The 19,938-nt window shown below is 41.4% G+C and overlaps 1 protein-coding gene across 1 annotated transcript; it reads left to right on the top strand.

Annotated features, from left to right (window-relative positions):
- Nucleotides 1-625: 625 nt before the first annotated feature.
- frmpd2 (FERM and PDZ domain containing 2) lies at nt 626-19,224 on the top strand. The gene is made up of 28 exons (XM_069719355.1): nt 626-675; nt 3,962-4,086; nt 4,231-4,394; nt 5,858-5,923; nt 6,028-6,207; nt 6,360-6,435; nt 6,914-7,001; nt 7,632-7,788; nt 7,905-7,976; nt 8,394-8,568; nt 8,769-8,904; nt 8,997-9,135; nt 10,561-10,713; nt 10,799-10,984; nt 11,077-11,233; nt 11,433-11,631; nt 11,849-11,949; nt 12,158-12,238; nt 12,583-12,690; nt 12,999-13,115; nt 14,392-14,573; nt 14,863-14,961; nt 15,618-15,711; nt 16,106-16,191; nt 16,649-16,844; nt 18,368-18,582; nt 18,942-19,008; nt 19,187-19,224. Exons 2-28 carry the CDS (start codon nt 3,966-3,968, stop codon nt 19,222-19,224), a joined length of 3,453 nt encoding a protein of 1,150 aa, XP_069575456.1. The 5' UTR covers nt 626-675; nt 3,962-3,965.
- Nucleotides 19,225-19,938: the final 714 nt, after the last annotated feature.

Raw genomic sequence — 19,938 nt, 5'->3', positions numbered from 1 at the left:
TGACACACTGATGTTTCACTGTTAATAATCTAATAATATCATAAATAATAATAAATCAGCCAGAGGGACCAAACCAGTTATTCAGTACTTTAACTAGCCTACCTTCTTTTACACTTTTAAGACATGTGAAATTCTTCTATGCCAGACATTGTGGTTATTCTTCTTTTAATTAAAGTTGTACATGTTTGTCCCTTGGCCGGAAGAAAACTATCAAACCTTGTTTATCTAAAGAATCATATATATGAGCCAATCAAGTGTGTGTTAATCCAAGGTATGTTAGGCACTTAATAGTAGGACAATTAATGAGTCACTTGTAGTTGAAACATCAGATTAACAGTGTGGCCTACAGTGGATTGGTCCTTTGCCGCCCCATCTGCCGTACGCTTGCCCTGCAAATCCAATTATGTTCTTATGTTCGCCGGGCTAAAAATAGTTGAAAATGACGGAAAACGCAGAAAGATACGTCATTAGATGAGGGGAAATTATGTTATGGAGCTGACTTGTTCTTTCTGCAGAGACCATTGATCTGTCATGAGGAGATGACGGCGTGAGAAGGGGCTGCCATGACAGACAGGAGCTCTGGGGCGAGGTGGACGGAACGGCAGCACGGGATGCATAAGGATTAGTTTCAGAGTGGTGGAAGACTGTAGGAACTTAAGAAGAATCTCCTACAAGGTAGGCTGCATATTGTACAGGAAACCAAGTTCTACTGTTTTTAGTCTGAACATCGATCATCAGACAACCTGTCGGTATAAAAATGTGTGTTTGCTGGCTGGTATTTGGATGCCTCGGATTACAACTCTGGACGGTCGGCGTGGTTTTTATACTTTATTCTTTATCTGCACTGCCGTAACAACCGGGTGTCCCGCTGGAGTGTGCATGGGCAGGGTGCACCTGAGCAAGGAAGCAAACCCACAGCTCAAATTCACAGAGTGGCTGGCAGGTTGTTGCTATAAAAACATTGTAATTTACTGGGTCATCCTTCATTTTGACTTTGTTTCTCTTTCTATAAGCGAGTCAAAGCAGTGAGATGCTCTGATATTCAGGTTTCATTTGGCATCATCATTGCCAAATTGCCTGATATGCTTTAATAATTTTTTTTTTACTATTTCTGTTTCCATACTTGCTCATTTTCCTTTGTATAAATAATAACATGAATGATGACCTGATTCCCTTTAGCTGCGTCAGGTTTTTGGTCCTGGTATCCTATATCTGTTATAGCTTACTTCAGCAGGAAGGAACAATCATTAGTCCTAATCACAAATCAAAATGTGCACGGCGATAAAAAAAGGCTCACATTGACACGGCGCAGACATCGCACTCCGGTTGATCTCGTTTGAATTAAATCAGAGTACACATAACGTGATTAAAGGAGCTTGGGTTACTTCTATCATGTCAAAGGGAAGCATGTCTGCCCTCTGTCAGTGTTCTAATCCTGCCCATGTGTCAGAATAGGTCACAGGATGAAATGGATGCAAAGCTGTGTTTCTTTCTCGGCGGCCAAAAGGCTCACATGGCGGCCGGAAGAGTTAAACATGGAACATACAGTTTAATTAAATTAAAGTTAGTTAAACATCAGCACAGAGAGCAACACAGAAAACACATTCTTCTATCTCCTTCCTCTTATTCTCTGATGAAATGAAGGTGAGTAGAATGAGATGTCTGATGGAGGTTACTATGGCAACATCTGGTTGTTTATCTCACTGTGAAACCAACAAACAAACTTTGGATCATTGGTGTCACTGAGAACCATGTAAACACCTCAGAGTGTTTTTTTTTTTAAATTTGGTTATTTACAGCAGCTTTCATTATATCCACCATCATGAACCCTTAAAGAAAGAACATGAATTTCACGTGTAAAAAAAACCTCATGTCAACACATGTGATTGTGCTCATGGGAAATGTGGTTTTGGGACATTTTCATGGTGTAATGTGTGACTCTCATGTAGATTCCCACGTGGAAACCTTTCCATATATTTTCACCATGTTATCATATGTTGCAATGTAATGTGTAATACATGTGTCCCATGTGGAAAACATGGGCAACTCGCATGTTTTTTTATTTTTTTTATTGGAAAGGTTAATCTGACTTGTTGGTTTTTCCAACAAGCAAACCTCCAGGGTTATTGATGTTACTGGTACCTAAGAGTGTTCTGTTAATCTAGTTATTCAAAGCAGCTTTCATTTGATCCACCGTCATGAAAGTTCACCTTGGTTTGATCTGGAATAAACAGCATTTAACCCAGTTGTAAAATGTAGTGCAAAGATCTATTGAGTCTGTTGTTATTGATCCTGTTGTAGTGTCCTTCAGTATAAAACTACACTTGTAGCATTTTCACATCTTATGTGCACCATTTACTTTAAAGCTTACGTAAAAAAAACAAGTTGCACTCCTATTGCTGATATAAAATAACACCTCATTTGGAGTGTTTGTCTATTTCTAAGCATAACATGTTGTAAACCTTGATCATTTTTATCTTTGAGGTGACACATTTGACATCTATGAGTTCTGAGTTGCCTCTTTTCCCACTGGAGCTTTTCACTGTGTCATTATGAACTAAACCAGCCTTTAGGCAGAAGTGCTCCGATTGTAATTTCGGCTCCCTCATCCCTTCCCAAAGGCCTGTCAAGGCTACGATGGGCTCATAACCAAGAAGAAAAAAGGTACAAACTGGTGCTGTTTCTTTTGATTTTAAGAAATACATAGTTTGATGTTATCTTGTGAAACCTTTACCTAAGATCTGAATGATCTGGGTAGTCCCATTTAACTCAATTAAAGGCTTACGAAGGAAATAGCCATGAGTGGGTCATCCTTGTCTCGGTTCTGCCAAGTTTAGAGTCTCTTCAGTCCAACTTAATCAACATATATCATATTTTTTCTAACTTTTTCATGGAATATTACTTCAGATGTCAACATTACCAAATAAGCAGACAGACATTAGTAGTTATGGCCTAAAATATATTTGATTGTGACCCATTTTGCAGCGCTTATTGAACTAATTTGAGCATCTATTGTTTAAAATATCTATATTATATTAATAAGATTGGAAGATAATAATGGTGATGACATAAGGTTGACTACTAAGAAGCAGTGTGGTTTTTTTTTTCCTCCCCAGTATACCAGATATTTACACTTACCATAAGCTTCCCAAAGTTAATTCACTAGTAAAGAAATCCTTAAACGTAAGTACATAAGTGATTTAAAAGTGCTCAACACCAGACTCGGTTAAATAAGGCTCACGGTCCGTACTGGCAAACAAACTAATCCAGCAATAAGTGTAAAACAGGCATTATAAAATGGGGTTTTCTTTTTCCTAGTATTTAAAAGCCGTTGAACTCTTGCAGTCTGTCACTAATCCATCTGGTGAAGTGAAATGCTGACCCTAAAAAGTCTTTACATCCAGCGTGCTTATTCGTGCAATATAAAGCCAAAAGCAGGAATCCCTTCATTTTGTGAGAAAAACTATGAGAGGCGTTGAACATAGGTTTTGTTTGTTTCTGCTTGGCTCATCTAAGTCCCACTAAACTGTAAATTTATTGGTCGGAAACTCTGACCCCTGTTGTACAAGCGTTCACCAAGTGTGATGGACATGTCAGTGAGATTGTCGTCTATCAGGAAGCCTGTTTGTTCAGGAACTTCCAACTTTCTGAACTTCTTTCCATTTAAGTTTATCATTCTTTCTAAAAAAAAAAAAAACATTTCCACAAATCCATACTAATGTTTGACAGAAGAGAATAAAGTGCATTAGATGGCATTTTTCCTTCAAATGGTGTCCCCTCACCCTTCAAACGATACGGTAACTCGGATGGCTGATATTGTACAAGGCATTTTGTACCAAAACATCTCAGCTTCTGAAATTGCCACAAAAGGAAGCAAGCAACCCAATTCTCCTGCATAACTCAACGGTACAATCTGTTAACGTGGGGCTTTGGGCACGTCTCCTTTGCTTGTGTATGTTAGCAGGATGGGTACATTTGTGACCCTGGCAGAGGTGTTGGAGGTCCGGGGTTTACCGCTGGAGGAGGATGAGGTCTGGTGTCTACTGCTCGCCACCACTGACGCCTTACTGGACATATCTAAAAAAGGTACCCACTTGTCAGCTCCCATTTCTTCCCAGTTCAACCAATTTTCTCTGTGCTAGGTTTGGCTCAAAGAGCAAGAGAAAGTGCGAGAGAAAGTTATCAAATCTCTTGAGTTGGTGACCAATTTGTGGTCTTCTCTCTGTTTAGGTTCAGGTAACATGTGCAGTATGTTGAGCCCAGGCTCAGTGCTCCTGTCCGCCAGCGGGAGTCTCGCCTTCAAGAGCTGTGCACGATATGAAGACGTGGCCTCCTTCACAGCTCCTGAAATCCAGCAGGGTCATGCTGCCTCCACCAGGACGGCAATCGAAAAGGTCTGAAAACTCTGGAAAGCTCTTGTGTTCTTGTTTTTTAGGACAACAATGATGAAAACATTGTTTGCCAATATTTTTTTATAACCAGTTTTACTTTTAAGCCATCCATCATTGTGTGATGCCTACTTGTATAAGAGATAGGACGTATACCAAAGCACTTATAAAGATTTGTACCATCTGCAGAACCTGTGTCATTTTAACCCAATTGGATCAGAAAATGCAGAGATTGATGGAGATCGAAAGGAATAAGTAAACGCTCAACCTGGTATCATGCCAAAGAGTGTAATACACTAGTTAGTCCACGGCACAATGCCGTGTCAGTTTGACGTTTTGCCTCTCCGAGGCGTGAAAAGTAAGGTTCCTTAGGTTCCTAAGGCCCGGTACACACTGGCTGCGTCGAAACACAGTGCAGACTCCGATTATATCATGACGGTACTCCACCAGGTTACAACTCATCACTTGTCAGACCTCAAAACTTCTATATTAATGGCCATTTACGAAGAGAAATTCATGATTCAATGGTCGCATTTAATGCAGCCGCAGCACCGCTGCTGACACGCAGCCGGTGTGGACACACACACGCAGCCGATGTGGACACACACACGCAACAAACCGCAGCTGAGACGTGCGTCTGAGGTAACGCACACGCCACGCAGCAAGTGTGTACCGGGCCTAACCCCGTCTCCGGGTGCTAAACTGGCCTGCCTGCAGTCCAGAACTGTCATCCAATGAAAACATTTAGCGCATCATTAACCACAGCTCAAATCCTGTATCAGGCAAGAATGGGACACCATTTCACTTTCAAAACTCCAACTATTGTTAAAAGGTCCTGACATTTTGGAAAGGTGTTGCTGGCATCAAATTCAAAATGAGCATATATTTTTCATAAAACAACAACATTTTTCAGTTTCAACATTTGATATGTTGTCTTTGTTCTGTTTTTACTTGTATTATTATGGGTTTATATGATTTGCAAATCAGCGAATTCATTTTTTTTTTTTCATTTTACACAGCATCCCAACTTTTTGGGAAACGGGGTTGTACATACGTCACATGAATGACTTAACGTACCTTATGTAAATTGAATACATTACGGATGACTTCAAAGAAATCCACATTGCCTTAGAAATTCGATTAATGGACAAAAGTCCTGTGTTAGTTCCATCCAACTACCCCCAACGTCATCTCGACATGGATTTGATCACTCGTTGTACTTCGTCACATGATCTCCCTGTTCAACCCTGGTCATACATGTGTGTACTTTTCACGCTAATGCTACGCAAAACCTGACACTGACACGTTATCCTCTAGTGGACTGATGGGTGAATTACATGCTTGGGTGTGATAACAGGCGGAAAAAACTTGCACATCTAGTATTACTAATTCCCAAAAAATAGTAATTCATAGAAAGTGTTTCATGAGCACTGCAATTTGTGAGCAAAACATATGTTTGTGCCCCGTAGATGGTTGTGTACTCCCTGGGGATGACTCTTTATTGGTCCGTTGACTATCATCTACCTCAAAACCAGGTACTTTCCTCTCTCCTCTCTCTTACTAAACTCATTCTTCCTTAGTCTCCGCACTTGTGAATCTTCCATTTTGCTGTCCCACCTGTTCTCCCCACCCCCCCCAGCCGGTCCAACTGAGCGCGGAGCTGGAGGGTTTGCTGCTGAGCATGTGTGAGGACATGGTGATGAGGAGGACCGACCTGCTGACGGTGCTAGAGACCTGTGAGCTTCACCACAAGGCCTCGATGCTCCCTCCTGTTGAACGGCTCATCAGGCAGCTGGTAGAAGATGTCTACAAAAACTCAGTGAGTCATGGTAGATTGGTTGGATCTATTTCTGACTGGTCAGGTGATGGTCATGTTTGGTTCTGGGTAGTTTAGTTCATTTTGGTTTTGAGTTTACTGATAGCACCAACTCTGTGCTTGTTTCCTTGAGATGGACAGTGATGTCTTTGCAGGTTGATCATGTGTCCATGGCTGAGAACGGATCCCAGCTCACAGACCGCAGTCAAATGGTCAGGGACAGATTACACAGTAAGAGACTGCTCCCTTTTGCCACATTTACAGTTTGACATTTTTGGAAATGCACATTTTGGCATTTTTACCAAGTGACCACTCTCGTGTCTGTGCATTACAATGAAAGCTAATGCCAGATGCTGGGTAGCTTAGCAGTAAGCGGTGGGAAACAGCCAGCCTGGCTTTGTAGGTGCCGGAAAATAAATTACGCAGATGTTTTTCAGCAAAGTTAAAAGTGCCTGAATATGTTTAATCCAGTGTTTTTTCATTTGTACATGAGCTGAAAAGTTCCTGCTAGCTATTCCCTTTCCAAACCCGATCTATACACTAGGCTAAGCTAATACCATTAGCATCTCTAAAGCTTACAAAATTATTTTAGTCTTTCAAGAGTTTCTCAGTTTAGATTTTTACATTTTTGGCTGTGGTTTTTACAACAGCCAAATGTGAAACCTGTATTACTGGCACATGGAAAACTACACACCAGTTTGTCTTTCAGGGGGCTCTTTTAGTAACTCAACCTGGGTGCTAAGGAAGAGGATCTCCAGAACGTTCTCAGGAGTATCTTATCCAGCCGATCCCACAGGGTATGAAGTCCTTTTTATACACCTTATAACATTACATTACATTTAGCTGACGCTTTTATCCAAAGTGACTTACAACATACCGATGGTACACCATCGGGAGCAATTTAGGGTTCAGTGTCTTGCTCAAGGACGCTTAGGCATGTGGGCAGGAGGAGCTGGGGAGGTGCATGTTGGGAGGAAGCCGGAGAACCCGGAGAGAACCCACGCAAGCACAGGGAGAACATGCAAACTCCGCACAGAAAGGCCCAGCACCGGATTCGAACCCGGAACCTTTTTGCTGTGAGGCGACAATGCTAACCACTGCACCACTGTGCCACCCTCATGAATACACCCTATAACAGAGAGGGTTTTTTGGCACATTGTCTCAAACCTATTTGCACTTTTGAATCAAAGTACAAAATAAAACACTACAAAGACGCGTATTGTTTACTTCACACCAAACAAAATTCAAGTTCAATTTAGGAGCTTAAATTATATAACAGTGTGGCAAAACAGACAAACACCCTAAAATGACTATTTGACAAAGCCACTGCCATTAAAAATATAAATTTTCTGGTTCCAAGCCGTCATCTCAAGAGTGACAGATCTCACCTCCCATCTGACTGAGAATGGAAAACTCCTTTTCCCCAGGATTCCCTCGGGAGGTCAACACAGGGGGAACTACGACAGCTGGCAGCAGCTCAGCCGCGGCCCCTGTAGTCCATACATGGGTGGTAATCGAAACTCTAACTCAAGGTCCTTCTCCCAGTTTGAGTCCACAATGAGTCTGAATGAGAAGAAAGCGAGGGTGAGCCACATTATTGTGTAATATAATAATAAAACATCATTTAATATCGCAGCACATTTAGTCAAAACTACAGATAGGGGTTCACATTAATTCTCCCTTTTTCCTTTCTGTTGTAGGACATGGGTCCTGAGTTTATTAGAGTGTTAGATGAGCCTCTGGTTGTCTTGGAGCTGCATGCATCCATCGTGGTGAGTCTTTAGGGAAAACAATCCTGTCTTTGAGATTTACTGTAAGAGATGCAACTAGCATTGATGTAATCTAAATGTAAGTATATTTAATCAAGTGCAATTCTCATGAAGCAATTGTCATTAAATTGAATACGCTAATCAGGCAAGCTATTTTTCTTGAAGTGAACACCCCAGATTTCATCATTTCAGTTTTGCAAATGGGATTTTCTTCCTTTCTTTTTTAATATCTGAATATTTTTTAATTGATACTAGAGTTAGAGGTAGGCTTAGGGTGAGCATTGGAATGGTGTCACTTTGGTGCATTTTTTATTGTGTACTTTGCAGAACCTACTACCAAAATTTTAACTGTTGCTCCAGTTTGACTTTTATATTACTTATTTATTGATGTTCTCCAAATTCTCTTGTCCCTCTTCACAGTCAAAGAAAGGGAAATCTCCAACCACGCAGAGAGAGGTGAGCGTGATCATGCCGAACAGTCAGAGCATCCTGGTCAAGTGTGACATAAAATCCAGAGGAGGAGACGTCTTTGACATGATTGTGGCTCATTCCAACCTTGTGGAACATTTCTACTTTGGCCTTGCTTACATTGATGGTAAACAATCTTAAAATAATTAGTGAGTGAGTGTGTAGCCACTCCAGAGAAATTAAGACTTTACATATTCAAGCACATGAATGTCTTCAGCTCAATATGTTTACAGTTAGACTCATGGGTATTTGTGTGGTGTATTATCAAGTCATACATAATCAAGTGACTTACAATTTACCTTGTTGTTTTCTCCATTCTGTGGTTAGATAATGAGTTTTTCTTTGTGGACAACGACACCAAGATTTGCAAAGTTGCTCCAGATAGCTGGAAGAAAGTGCCTACAACCACCTTTGTCCTTTTCTTCAGGGTCAAATTCTTTGTCAACAACATTTCTCTTCTTTTGTAAGTGGTTTTTTTCTTGGGGGATTTACCAAAAATTACAGTTACAAAATGTGGGGAAGAAACCTTTAAATGTGTGCTATCTTCTCCATCAGGCACAAACAGACCCGTCACCAGTATTATCTCCAGCTCAGGAGAGACCTTTTGGAGGACAGGTTGTCCTGCCATGAGGAGACTAATCTGTACCTGGCAGGTCTGGCCCTGCAGACGGAGTATGGAGACTGCATGCCTGAGGTTGTGCACCGAAAGCTAACTTTATAGTGGAAGCCGGATGACTCTCCAGTGTAGTGTTTAAAAGCGGCAGATCAAAATCAATACAGTAAAGATTCAGACTTTCGGTCTCTAGAATGGGTCAGGCACCGAATCCGCCATTTCCCATAATGCAACTAAATAGGATATTTCATTAGACCCTCCCTACCTTGAATACATCTTTAAAATTCCATACCCTTTGATGATAGGTATGTCTTTCAGCTGTAAATGTGTAGTTTTCAATCTTGGTGACATCATCAGAGATTATATGACCATTTTCCACAACTGCTCTTCGCTAATCAAATCTACTCGCTTTTGATAGTAGTAACTTTACTGGTTTTAGTTTCCCAATGCAGATGGTGCCTCATCTTTAATGTGACCCAAACACTTGCTTTATCCTTCTATTTGCAACCAAGCAGAGAACTATGTGCACCTCCTCAGATGACTATTGCACGGTTTTGAGGGCTGCCAGTGGAGAGTAGTCCAGTGAATAAAACAATTGTAGCCACTATAGCAGTGTGGCTAGATTCCAATTAGTACCAGGTGCCAGGTACTATTCCCTAACTGTTACCCAATGGAAAACCAAACAAAGCAAGTAGAGTTGAGTCAAGCTAAACCGGTACCGACTTTGAAAAAGGGCAAATTTTCTTACACTGGTATTATACTTTCCAAGTCCGCTAGCATGCAAAAGCCCACAAGGGTCAGTATGATATAACTTTTGTCATCAATGGTGGTACGCATAGGCTATGTGGGGACATCCACGCATTAATGAATTCCTCATTAAAACAATGTAAAGACAATCAAATCGGCAACAATTTGTGGAAATTTGTGGAGTTTGGAAATACATCTTCCTATAGACATCAATCTACTGCTCATGTGTGGTACAAATTTTCCAAGACAGTATTATAGACAGAACTACTCAGTGTCCGTGGTGTATGCAGCTGTCCGTGTTCATGTCCATCAAGGAGTATATTCAGGCCCTTAGACTTGACAAAGCTCCTCTAGAGCCACAAAAGAAATTATGTAACTACTTTCGCAGGCTGACTACCATTCTAATTGACTGGTAGACTGATCTAAATGTATCAAATTCAATGGAGAGTCCCTTTAAACGTAACAATCTTAACAATACACAAGTGACCATATCACTGTCAATTCAGTTGCCATAGCATGATTAGTGGAGACAAAAAAAAAAAAAACATTGGGGAAGCCTTTCCAAAGCCAATGTTTTTAAAGAGTAGTTTTCCTATAAGCCCCTGTTTCTGTGCATATACTTTCCCTCCTTAGACTGGATTATAATTCTTCATTGAAAGGATACGTGCTGCAACTTCAAAAAACACTTATGGCTTGATACAATATATGTATAAATGATTTGAATTCTATTAATATCATGTTGTGATTTGTTATGTTTAGGTGTACGGTAGGAACTACTGCCGCCCCGATCAGTATGTCTCCAAGAGTGTGATGGAGAAACGTGCCTTGCCTTACATTCAGGGGGAGCTGCTGCAACTTCACACCAACAACGCTCAGATGCACACTGATGAATCTGAGCTCGAATTCCTCAAGGTAGCAAAACAGTCTCAAATCTGACCTTCTAAATCATGACGGTGCATCCAAACGACTATGACGAGCTCTCTGTTAATCCCTGTAGGTTTGTCAGCAGTTGCCTGAGTACGGCGTGTTGTTCCACCGTGTGATACGCGAGAAAAAGCCATTAGATGGAGAGATTATCCTCGGGGTTTGTGCCAAAGGTGTTATCGTCTATGAGGTTAAACACGGTTGCAGATCCACAACTCAGAATTTCTACTGGAGAGAGACAGAGACCATCTCCTCCACTGTAAGTGAAGTGATGGTTTTATCACTGGTTGGTAGTGACACGTTATTCCTCTGTGTTCATGCCCTAAAAATGTTTCCTTCGTGTTTCTGCAGAGGCGTAAATTCGTAGTAGAGTGCCGGGGCAGCAAGAAGTACATCTTCATTACAGAGAGGTCGAAGATAGCTAAATACCTGTGTAACCTCTGCTCAGCACAACATAAGTTTAACAATGAGATGAACTCCCGCCAGCTAAGCCAGGGCCTGGTCTCAGGTCAGTCACTGGAGCAATACTGTTGACAGCCTTGTTTTTGAGTTCTAGAACCCCCGAGAACTGTTTCTGCCGCCCTCTAGAGTAGTTCTCAACTCAACTAACCCCAGAAGACATGAGTGAAAACCACTCTGGTGTTTTGATGACTTTTCATGCTGGCTGGTGTCCAATCACTAAAGATAACGTCTGCGTCTTTGTCCAGAGGAGAGCATTGTGCCGTATGCAACGACGTGTTGCCCTCAGAGCAGTCACATTAAGTCCTTCTCGTGTTCTGAGACGCCGCAAGATGACAGCGGCCTGACCACGCCTCAGGAGGACTCCCTGGCCAAACTGTGTGACGACGTCATGGCCAAGATCGAGGCCCGCGTAAAACAACAGCGCCAGAGCCACAACGAGCAGAGGTATCTTTTCGTCCTGTAGTTTTCAAGAACACATTTCCATGTACCGACTTTTGAAAATTCAATACATAGTTGATGCGAACCTTTATGACCACTTAAGTATACTGATTGTCTTATAAGAACTGCGCATGTCAAGATGGGGCCTGATACCACAGGGCACTTTCAGAGGTCCACCGAAGTTCATTTTCACAATCTTCCCCTCTATGTGTTTCTTTTGCAGTACCACCTCCAGCAGTCAGCGCAGCAGCACAAGTATGCGTTCCCCAGCATGCTCTCAGAGGGGCGGATCTGAAGCAGCTTTGGGTTCCCCAGCAGCAAAAGGTACAGTATCACCACGCAAACTGCTCGCCTTCCTTAACTGACTGCCTACACTTGAAAGGGGGTGTACCTCAAGTCGTGAGCAATAAGCGTCCCAAAAGCATTTTATTTTGGAGCGTTGCCTTGTGATGCTTAGCTCCAACTTAAAGCCACTAAATGAAAGCTGTTGTTACTACTAATTAAATGTGTTATTCTACTGTATGTCTTACAGATACCCTAACTAAACACAGGGCATCATCAGAGAGAGAAGTCATATGTGTTACCTTAAAGAAAGACCCAAAGGTCGGCTTGGGTAAGCCGATCACATTTCATTGCACATCATCAAGGACAAGCTGTTTTTCTAATCTTTGATGAACTACAGGAGGAAACCAATTTGAAAAAAAGAAAGCACCTGCTCTGCTTCATGTCTCAGTGCCCAGTCATACCACTGATTTGATTTTGAGTGGTGTTCATGGCTTCCTAGTGGTTCAAGAATATCACAGAAGTATGCCTCATTGTGGCGAGTGACAGATTGAATAAATGTTTTAAAGTCTGGAAGCTCTCAGGCAGTAGTTAGTGATGATGATTACTGAAGGAAAAACTCTCTCTTCTTTGAAAAAAGTATTTTCTAAATACCTGTGGTTTGTGCCCGTACAGGAATAATGATAGTCGGAGAGGACACAGTGGGGCATTATGACTTAGGCATCTTTATTGCCTCCATTGTGCCTGGCGGACCCGCTGATAAGGACGGACGCATTAGAGCAGGTAGAGAACCACATGGACATTTTTTGTTTATGTTAAGCGACACGTGTACAATGTTCCAACATTCACCATTTGCATTGAAGTTTGCCCTCCCATACAGCAATCAACCCAACCCCTTTGAATTCAATTACTTCCACTAATTTCCATGCATTGTACGTAAATGGGTGCCCAACATAACGCAAGAAGAAAGTGCAAATGAGGACAGAGATGGTATTTTAAGGGGTCTGTTGGGCATTTGTGGTCACAGGCAGGTCTTTAAACTACACTGTTACTGGACACTAGCAGCATCTCACTGTGACCTTTGCCCTCAGGTGGTCGTCTGATCTCCCTGAACCACATCAGCCTGGAGGGCGTCACTTTCAATGAGGCAGCAGAGGTCATGCAGAGCAGCCCTGAGGAGGTGCAGCTCATTGTTTCACAGCCAAAAGGTGATCAGTGTGCATATGTGTGTGTGTGTGTGTGTGTGTGTGTGTGTGTGTGTGTGTGTGTGTGTGTGTGTGTGTGTGTGTGTGTGTGTGTGTGTGTGTGTGTGTGTGTGTGTGTGTGTGTGTGTGGATATACTGTATGAGTAATGGTACTGGGGCTGTAGCCTTTGCTCTACTATGCAGAGCAGCCCTGAGGAGGTGCAGCTCATTGTTTCACAGCCAAAAGGTGATCAGTGTGCATATGTGTGTGTGTGTGTGTGTGTGTGTGTGTGTGTGTGTGTGTGTGTGTGTGTGTGTGTGTGTGTGTGTGTGTGTGTGTGTGTGTGTGTGTGTGTGTGTGTGTGTGTGTGTGGATATACTGTATGAGTAATGGTACTGGGGCTGTAGCCTTTGCTCTACTATGTTTGTATTTGTAATACTGGTCATTGAAAAATTAAGTATTCTACTCATGCACTGCTCTGAATAAATAACCATTTTTGTTATCAGCACTGAACCTTTTTTTGTTCTTTTTGCTTGTTTCCATGGGTGTACTATTTTACTTTCTATTATTATGAACACATTTCTGCCTCCATTCCCATTCAACTTTGAGCTGCGTCCCTTTTGACTCGAGACTGAGAAAATGTGTTAATATACTGCTGTGTTCAGTCTCCTTTACATTTGAAGCGTTTAAGCAGCAACGTACAAAAATGATAACGGATCAAAAAAGGTTGATTTCTTGAAAATGTTCTGAAGATCATCTAAATTTAAAGCAATAGTTTCATGTTTCTTGAAATGTTTCACTTAGCAAAGGACAACACCAATTCTTCTGCACAAACCTGAAGCTGCAAGCAGGAGCTAATTAGCTTAGCATATGTTACGTGGGGGAAACAGCTCACCTGATTCTGTACGACAGAATCCAAATTGGAGACTTGAAGATAACTGTCCTAGAAAGCATGTAGGAAGCTCAGGCATCATTAGCTGAATTTTTGCAAGCCTTGTTAACTTGCCTACTCATAGCTAAGAAGAAGAAAATAAATTGTAAAATGCTCAGCAGACAACCGTCTTCTGATAATGTCTGGCTCTACACTGAATGGTGACAAACATCGACAGAAGCTCAAAACCTCAGCGACTTAAATGTACCTTTTTTTTTTGAGTATGTGTGGAGAAGCTTTTTTTTTTTTTTTTTTTTACCACAGTCTTTGTGCCATGCTGAGCTAACTGGCTTAGGAAGATCAAATTTGCGTCCAATATTTTGAAGAATAACAGAACTGACTTATAGCCTTGTTGTTTTTGTCCACAGTCACCGTCAGTCCCGGCACTGTGCGCTCTCCTGGGTTGAGGGATCACGAGTGTCAGAACACACCGATGACAGACGGACGATCAGGAGACAACAACATCGACGAGATCGTCTCAGCCATCGCGACGCCGAAGACGAGCAACAGGCTGCACGTCCCCCGTGAAGTCCGAGTCCTCGGTACACAGGTAGAATCCTAATAGTTGTGGTTGTTTTAACAATTATCGAAATCATATAAGTAGCCTGCAATTTCCCTTACAGGTGTAAACAATTTACAGTAGCCAACTGTTTTGTATTCTAGTGACGGTAATAGTTTTGAGGTAGCTAGTGTTGCTCAATAACTAGTGATCACTGTGGTAATTTTGCACAATTAGGCAGTAAATAATTGTATGATTGGTATGACTGCCAGTAGGTTATAAGCAAGGAATGATCCTCAAGGGCTAACCTGAGTGTTGTTAATGTCTTTGTTGGCGTCAGGACGGCTGCTCTCTGACTCCCTCCCTGAACTGTTCAAGGCTGGATGAGATCAGGATTGAGCTCAAGAAGATATCAGGAAATCTGGGCATCAGCATCTCTGTGAGCTTCTGCTGTATTTTTTATTTTTTTTAAAGATGCTGAACATGATGATTGAAGAAAATGCTGGTTTTAGAAATCGGTGCTTTGGTGTCTATGTGTTTATAAACGCGATCATTGAATTGAAAACAGCAATGAGCAATCGGGGAGTATGGAGGTACGTTTGTGTAGTTTTTATGCAAGCATAGGAAGCAAATTTTGCTCTCAAAACAGTTTTTTTTATACATGCACAAAAAAAGACACAATAACACCTTCATAACTGAGGGTTTTTACAGTTGTACAGCAACTCACCTAATGTGATTAACATCTGGTCTGACAGGAATAGAGTGAGAGCAAAAGTAGCAATACAACAGTTGTGTAAACCTCGACAAGAAGAGGCCTTGTAATCTAAATTCTGTTTAGGAAAAGTAGACAACCATTAGTTACAAGTTATAAACCCTTTCTGATGTATTGATTATTTTTTAGAGGTTTATATATCATGGGTGTGTTTAATCGGTCAAATAAATGCAGGGCACTGAAAAGTACAATATTCGCCTCAGAAAGTAGGAAAAATTGCCTCACAATTGTACTTGAGTAAATATACTTAGTGCAACAAACACTAATTTAAGCATGACACCTCCCCCCACCCCCACTAAAAGCCTCTGTTATTGATTGGTCAGGGTGGCGTCAACACTAACCTTCCTAATGGAGGGATCTACATCAAGAGCCTCGTTCCAGGAGGAGCTGCTGAGAGAGACGGACATTTGCATGCAGGTATTACATTTTAATACATGTGGGCGAATTCTCAGTAGACTTGAAGATGAATATGTTGCAACAGCTCACATACGAGTCCTTTAGCACTTTCTTAAGAGTGAGACAGATTATTGTCCAGACATTGGAATTAAAGAATACCAGCATATCTGTTTTCTGATGGAACACTTTAAGTAATATGAAGCCTCGATTATTCTTCAACTAGGCCAAAGGAAAAAGCAAATAACAGGTACTAAGAGGGTATTATGAGCAGAACATTACACATCACATTCAGATCTAAATTGTATTTCAGATTGTAAAGAAAAGAACATGATGATATCTAATGTAGGGTTCAGATTACATTTTTACATTTTCGAAAATATGTTTATTCATTTCTTCTAATTGTGTTTATTTCTAGGTGATAGACTGTTGGAGGTGGACGGCATTAACTTCCAGGGCTTCACCTACCAGCAGGCTGTGGAGTGTCTGAGCAAAACTGTGGAGGTAAAGGATGACGTGAGACTATGAGACACCGAACAATTGCCTTCTCTATATACGCTGATGATGATACGCTGTGTTTTTAGTACTGCTAATGGTTTGGATTAATAGATTGCAACATCGGCATCAACTATTGGATTGGTGGCCATGAAATCTTGTGCAGACATTCATGTTTCCATTAGGATGAACTGTAATAACTTTGATCCCCCGACTTACATTCAAATGTACTTTGTGTTGAGTTTTTATCTAAAATGAATGCAGTAAACATTATAACTATTAAACATCATGCTAACATGAGCATTTAGCTCAAAACCCAACATCACAGAGCTAGCATTTTTGCAGACTCCTTGTGTCTTTCCCTGCTTCATATCAAACTGATCAGTCTACTCTGTCGTAACCATCTATTTCCATTCTTTTCCCTTTATTACCCAATCACATTCTTGTCTGCTCCTCTCTCCTGCAGGTGGTATCCTTCGTTGTGGAGAGGGAGTCGATCAACCTGCCCAAGGTTCCTCTCAGTGCTGACACGAGCGACAGTGTATCCAATCAGAGCCTCAGTCCAGCCACCAGGCAGCAGAAACTCAACAACTACTCGTCCATCGGCGTTCCTCAGAACACGATATCTGACCAGCCCAGATACTACAGCTTTGTCACTGATGGTAGGACATCTCAGCTCAGGTTCAGACCAGAGGACTTTTGACTTAAATGCACAAAATACATTTAGGTGCTTCAAAAAGAAAGTGCCCACAATCTCATTTGGACACCCGTATAGGAATATTTCCAGCTGTGTAAGTGTATGAGAGTGTGCTAAATAAAATGTTCACCACTTCACACTCGTGAGAGAACTGTTGTAGGCTGGAAACGTCGACTAGGCAGCCAGGCTAGTTGGACCGCCTGGAGGTTTCACACACTTCATCCTGATCTCCTTCACTGACCCTGACCTTCTCCTCCTCCTCCTGGCCTCTCTTATCCTTCGGCCTGTCCTTCTGTATCTCTCTACCTACATCATACATTCATGGACTCTGCTGAATATAATAAAATAAATGTTTCTCCCTTTACGAGGTTAACACCATGACAACCATCAACATCATTAACATTTAAATTACGTTCAATATTTAAACAAGGTTAAGATAAAATGACTCCTCAAAATGCTGTGCAGATCTTTATTACCATTCAATATGTGTCATTACTGAGTTTACTCATAAAATGGTGTTAAACAGATTTTACTGTTCCTTTTAGCACATCTACAGAAGGCTTAAAGAGGACTTGCAAGGAATGCTTTCAATATTTTGACTATGAAATTATATTATTTAATCTTCACAGAATTCCTATGATGTGCAAAATTGTTATTGTTAGAATCGAAACATAAACTATTTTTTTTAAATCATGCATATTTGGGCAGATCAAAGTCTAAAATGAGGCCAAATGCCACCAGAACTTCAGTGTGCTTCTATTTAGTGTCCTGAATTTAACCACATCAACCCCTATCACCGTGCAACAAGGTCAAGCAGGACAGGAAGTGATGATAATAACTGCTGCTTTGATTTTGCTATTTATTACGATACGATGTAATACAATGCGATGCGATACGATTGATACAATTTGATACGATTGATGTGATCCGATACTCTTTATTGTCCCTGTGGGAATTTGATAAAATTCTGCATTTTGGACATAACTTAACATTATCAATTCAAAAAATTACATTGTGTAAATTTTCAAAATACTTCACGATTTTTAAGTCGGCGTATTACAGGATAAAAGACACTGATTATGTCAATCACATAAAACTACACAACACGTTCTAACAGTTGAGACATTTTGCCATAAGGAAACTATATTTCATAGCTCCAAACTTTAAAACAAAATACATGCTCAGCCAATCCATGAATACATTCACCATCTTAGGCATTCCTCATATTGCACCATTAAGGACTTAAGACAACACATTCCACAATCAGTCCGTCCTGATAGAGTCTCTTGTTTAACATGTTCATTTAAGCTAAAAGCTTGAAAGACAACACCAAATGAAGACAATTAGCTTCATCTGTTCTCCCCCCTTTTCTCCCATCCACTTTCTCTTTCCACTTCCCATTAACTCCTGACTTCTACAAATTCCACCTCATCCCTGTCCCACAACCTCCCCCACCGTCCTTCTGCCTCCCCAAAACAAAAATCCAAGACAACACCCACGAAGTGACTCTGACCAAAAGTGCCAACGGCCTGGGCTTCAGCTTCGTGATGTGCGAGCTGGATCCCCCCATGCCGGATTATGGCAGCCTGGTCCGGATAAAGCAGCTGTTCCCCGGGCAGCCGGCTGAGCAGAGCGGCCGGATGCAGGAGGGAGACGTCCTGTTGGCCATCAACGGCCAGTTGCTCAAGGAGCTCTCCTATCCAGTACGTTGAAGTTCATTCTTCTGTGTTTACTAATCTCATTATGGACATCAGATACTGTCATCTACTTCTTCTATGATGAATATTGTGTAATATTACAGGGTAGATTAGTACTGCATTGGTTTTCTATTGATGGAACAAAGCCAGGATATGAATTGAAATACATCATTTCTACTTTTATTTGAACTCCTCCGAGTTGTTTTTTTTGTCATGTTGCAGTCTAACTATGTAGAAACATAGGTCATTTTACTTTTTTTGCCATTTTCTTACTGTACATACTTTGTGTATTTAACAGACTATTTAACATCCGGTTGAAAACATTGGTACTCTGATTATTTCTATAAACCCTTTTCTCCCTGTAGAAGGTGCTGAGGCTGTTCAAGATGTCACCACCTGAAGTCCAGCTGACTCTCTGTCGGCCTGCACCAGGTGTATACACACACACACACACACACACACACACACACACACACACACACACACACACACACACACACACACACACACACACACACACACACACACACACACACACACACACACACACACACACACACACACTAATGCGTGCTGCGACTTCACTCCCTCATCGCTCTGTTTTCTACAGGGATTCTCCCGTCAGTCGATCAGCTCACCGGCACATGAGTGACCTCTCGGAGTTGTACAGCATTCAGCATCAGTGGACGTTCACACGCGGCCGATGCGGCCGTTGTGACCAGCTGACAGGAACATTACGCCGATCTTATCGATAGACTCCAACACTGCACAAAGAAAGGTCAGTGATGCTCCACAGCGTCACATGATGTGACCTGACAGAACACAGTGTGAGCCCCTTCATAAACAGCCATAGGGACTTCTGTCATTTTTGACTGTATTGTCACCTTTTGTCATCGTCACCAAGACAGTAGAAAGTCTGTTTAATGGGAGTCCAGAGGGATAAACAGACTTGTAGCGCTGCAGCCAAACACTAATCCTACCTAACAAATCATGGCGCAACATATCAGAATGTGACACAAAGTAACACAAACACACACCAATATCTCGCACAACACGCCGTCACATGACATAATGTAACTTGAATCTGACACGACACTGGATGATGCGGTTCAAAGCAAAATGTTACTGTTAAATGTCTTATTAATTAAATGATGAGGCTTTGCTTTTACCAATTGATTTGTCTTTAGTCTCCATGTTAACTTTCAGTCAATTTTGCAGCTTCTAACTGAAAATGTAAGTTATTCTGGTCTGTTGTGTTCAAAGAAACAGAGATGGGACAGAAGAGCGCAGAGGTTGGAGGCTGAATATGGGTGTTTGTGGAGAGAATAAGAGGATTAAAGGTGAGTGTCTGGATAATGAGGT

Source organism: Brachyistius frenatus, unplaced genomic scaffold, assembly GCF_029030835.1.
Source record: "Brachyistius frenatus isolate BFR_SWC_R1_liver_20210118 unplaced genomic scaffold, ASM2903083v1 Contig_213, whole genome shotgun sequence".
NCBI lineage: Eukaryota > Metazoa > Chordata > Actinopteri > Embiotocidae > Brachyistius > Brachyistius frenatus.
Note: the sequence above shows the minus strand (reverse complement) of the source record. Positions and strands in the feature narration are given on the sequence as shown.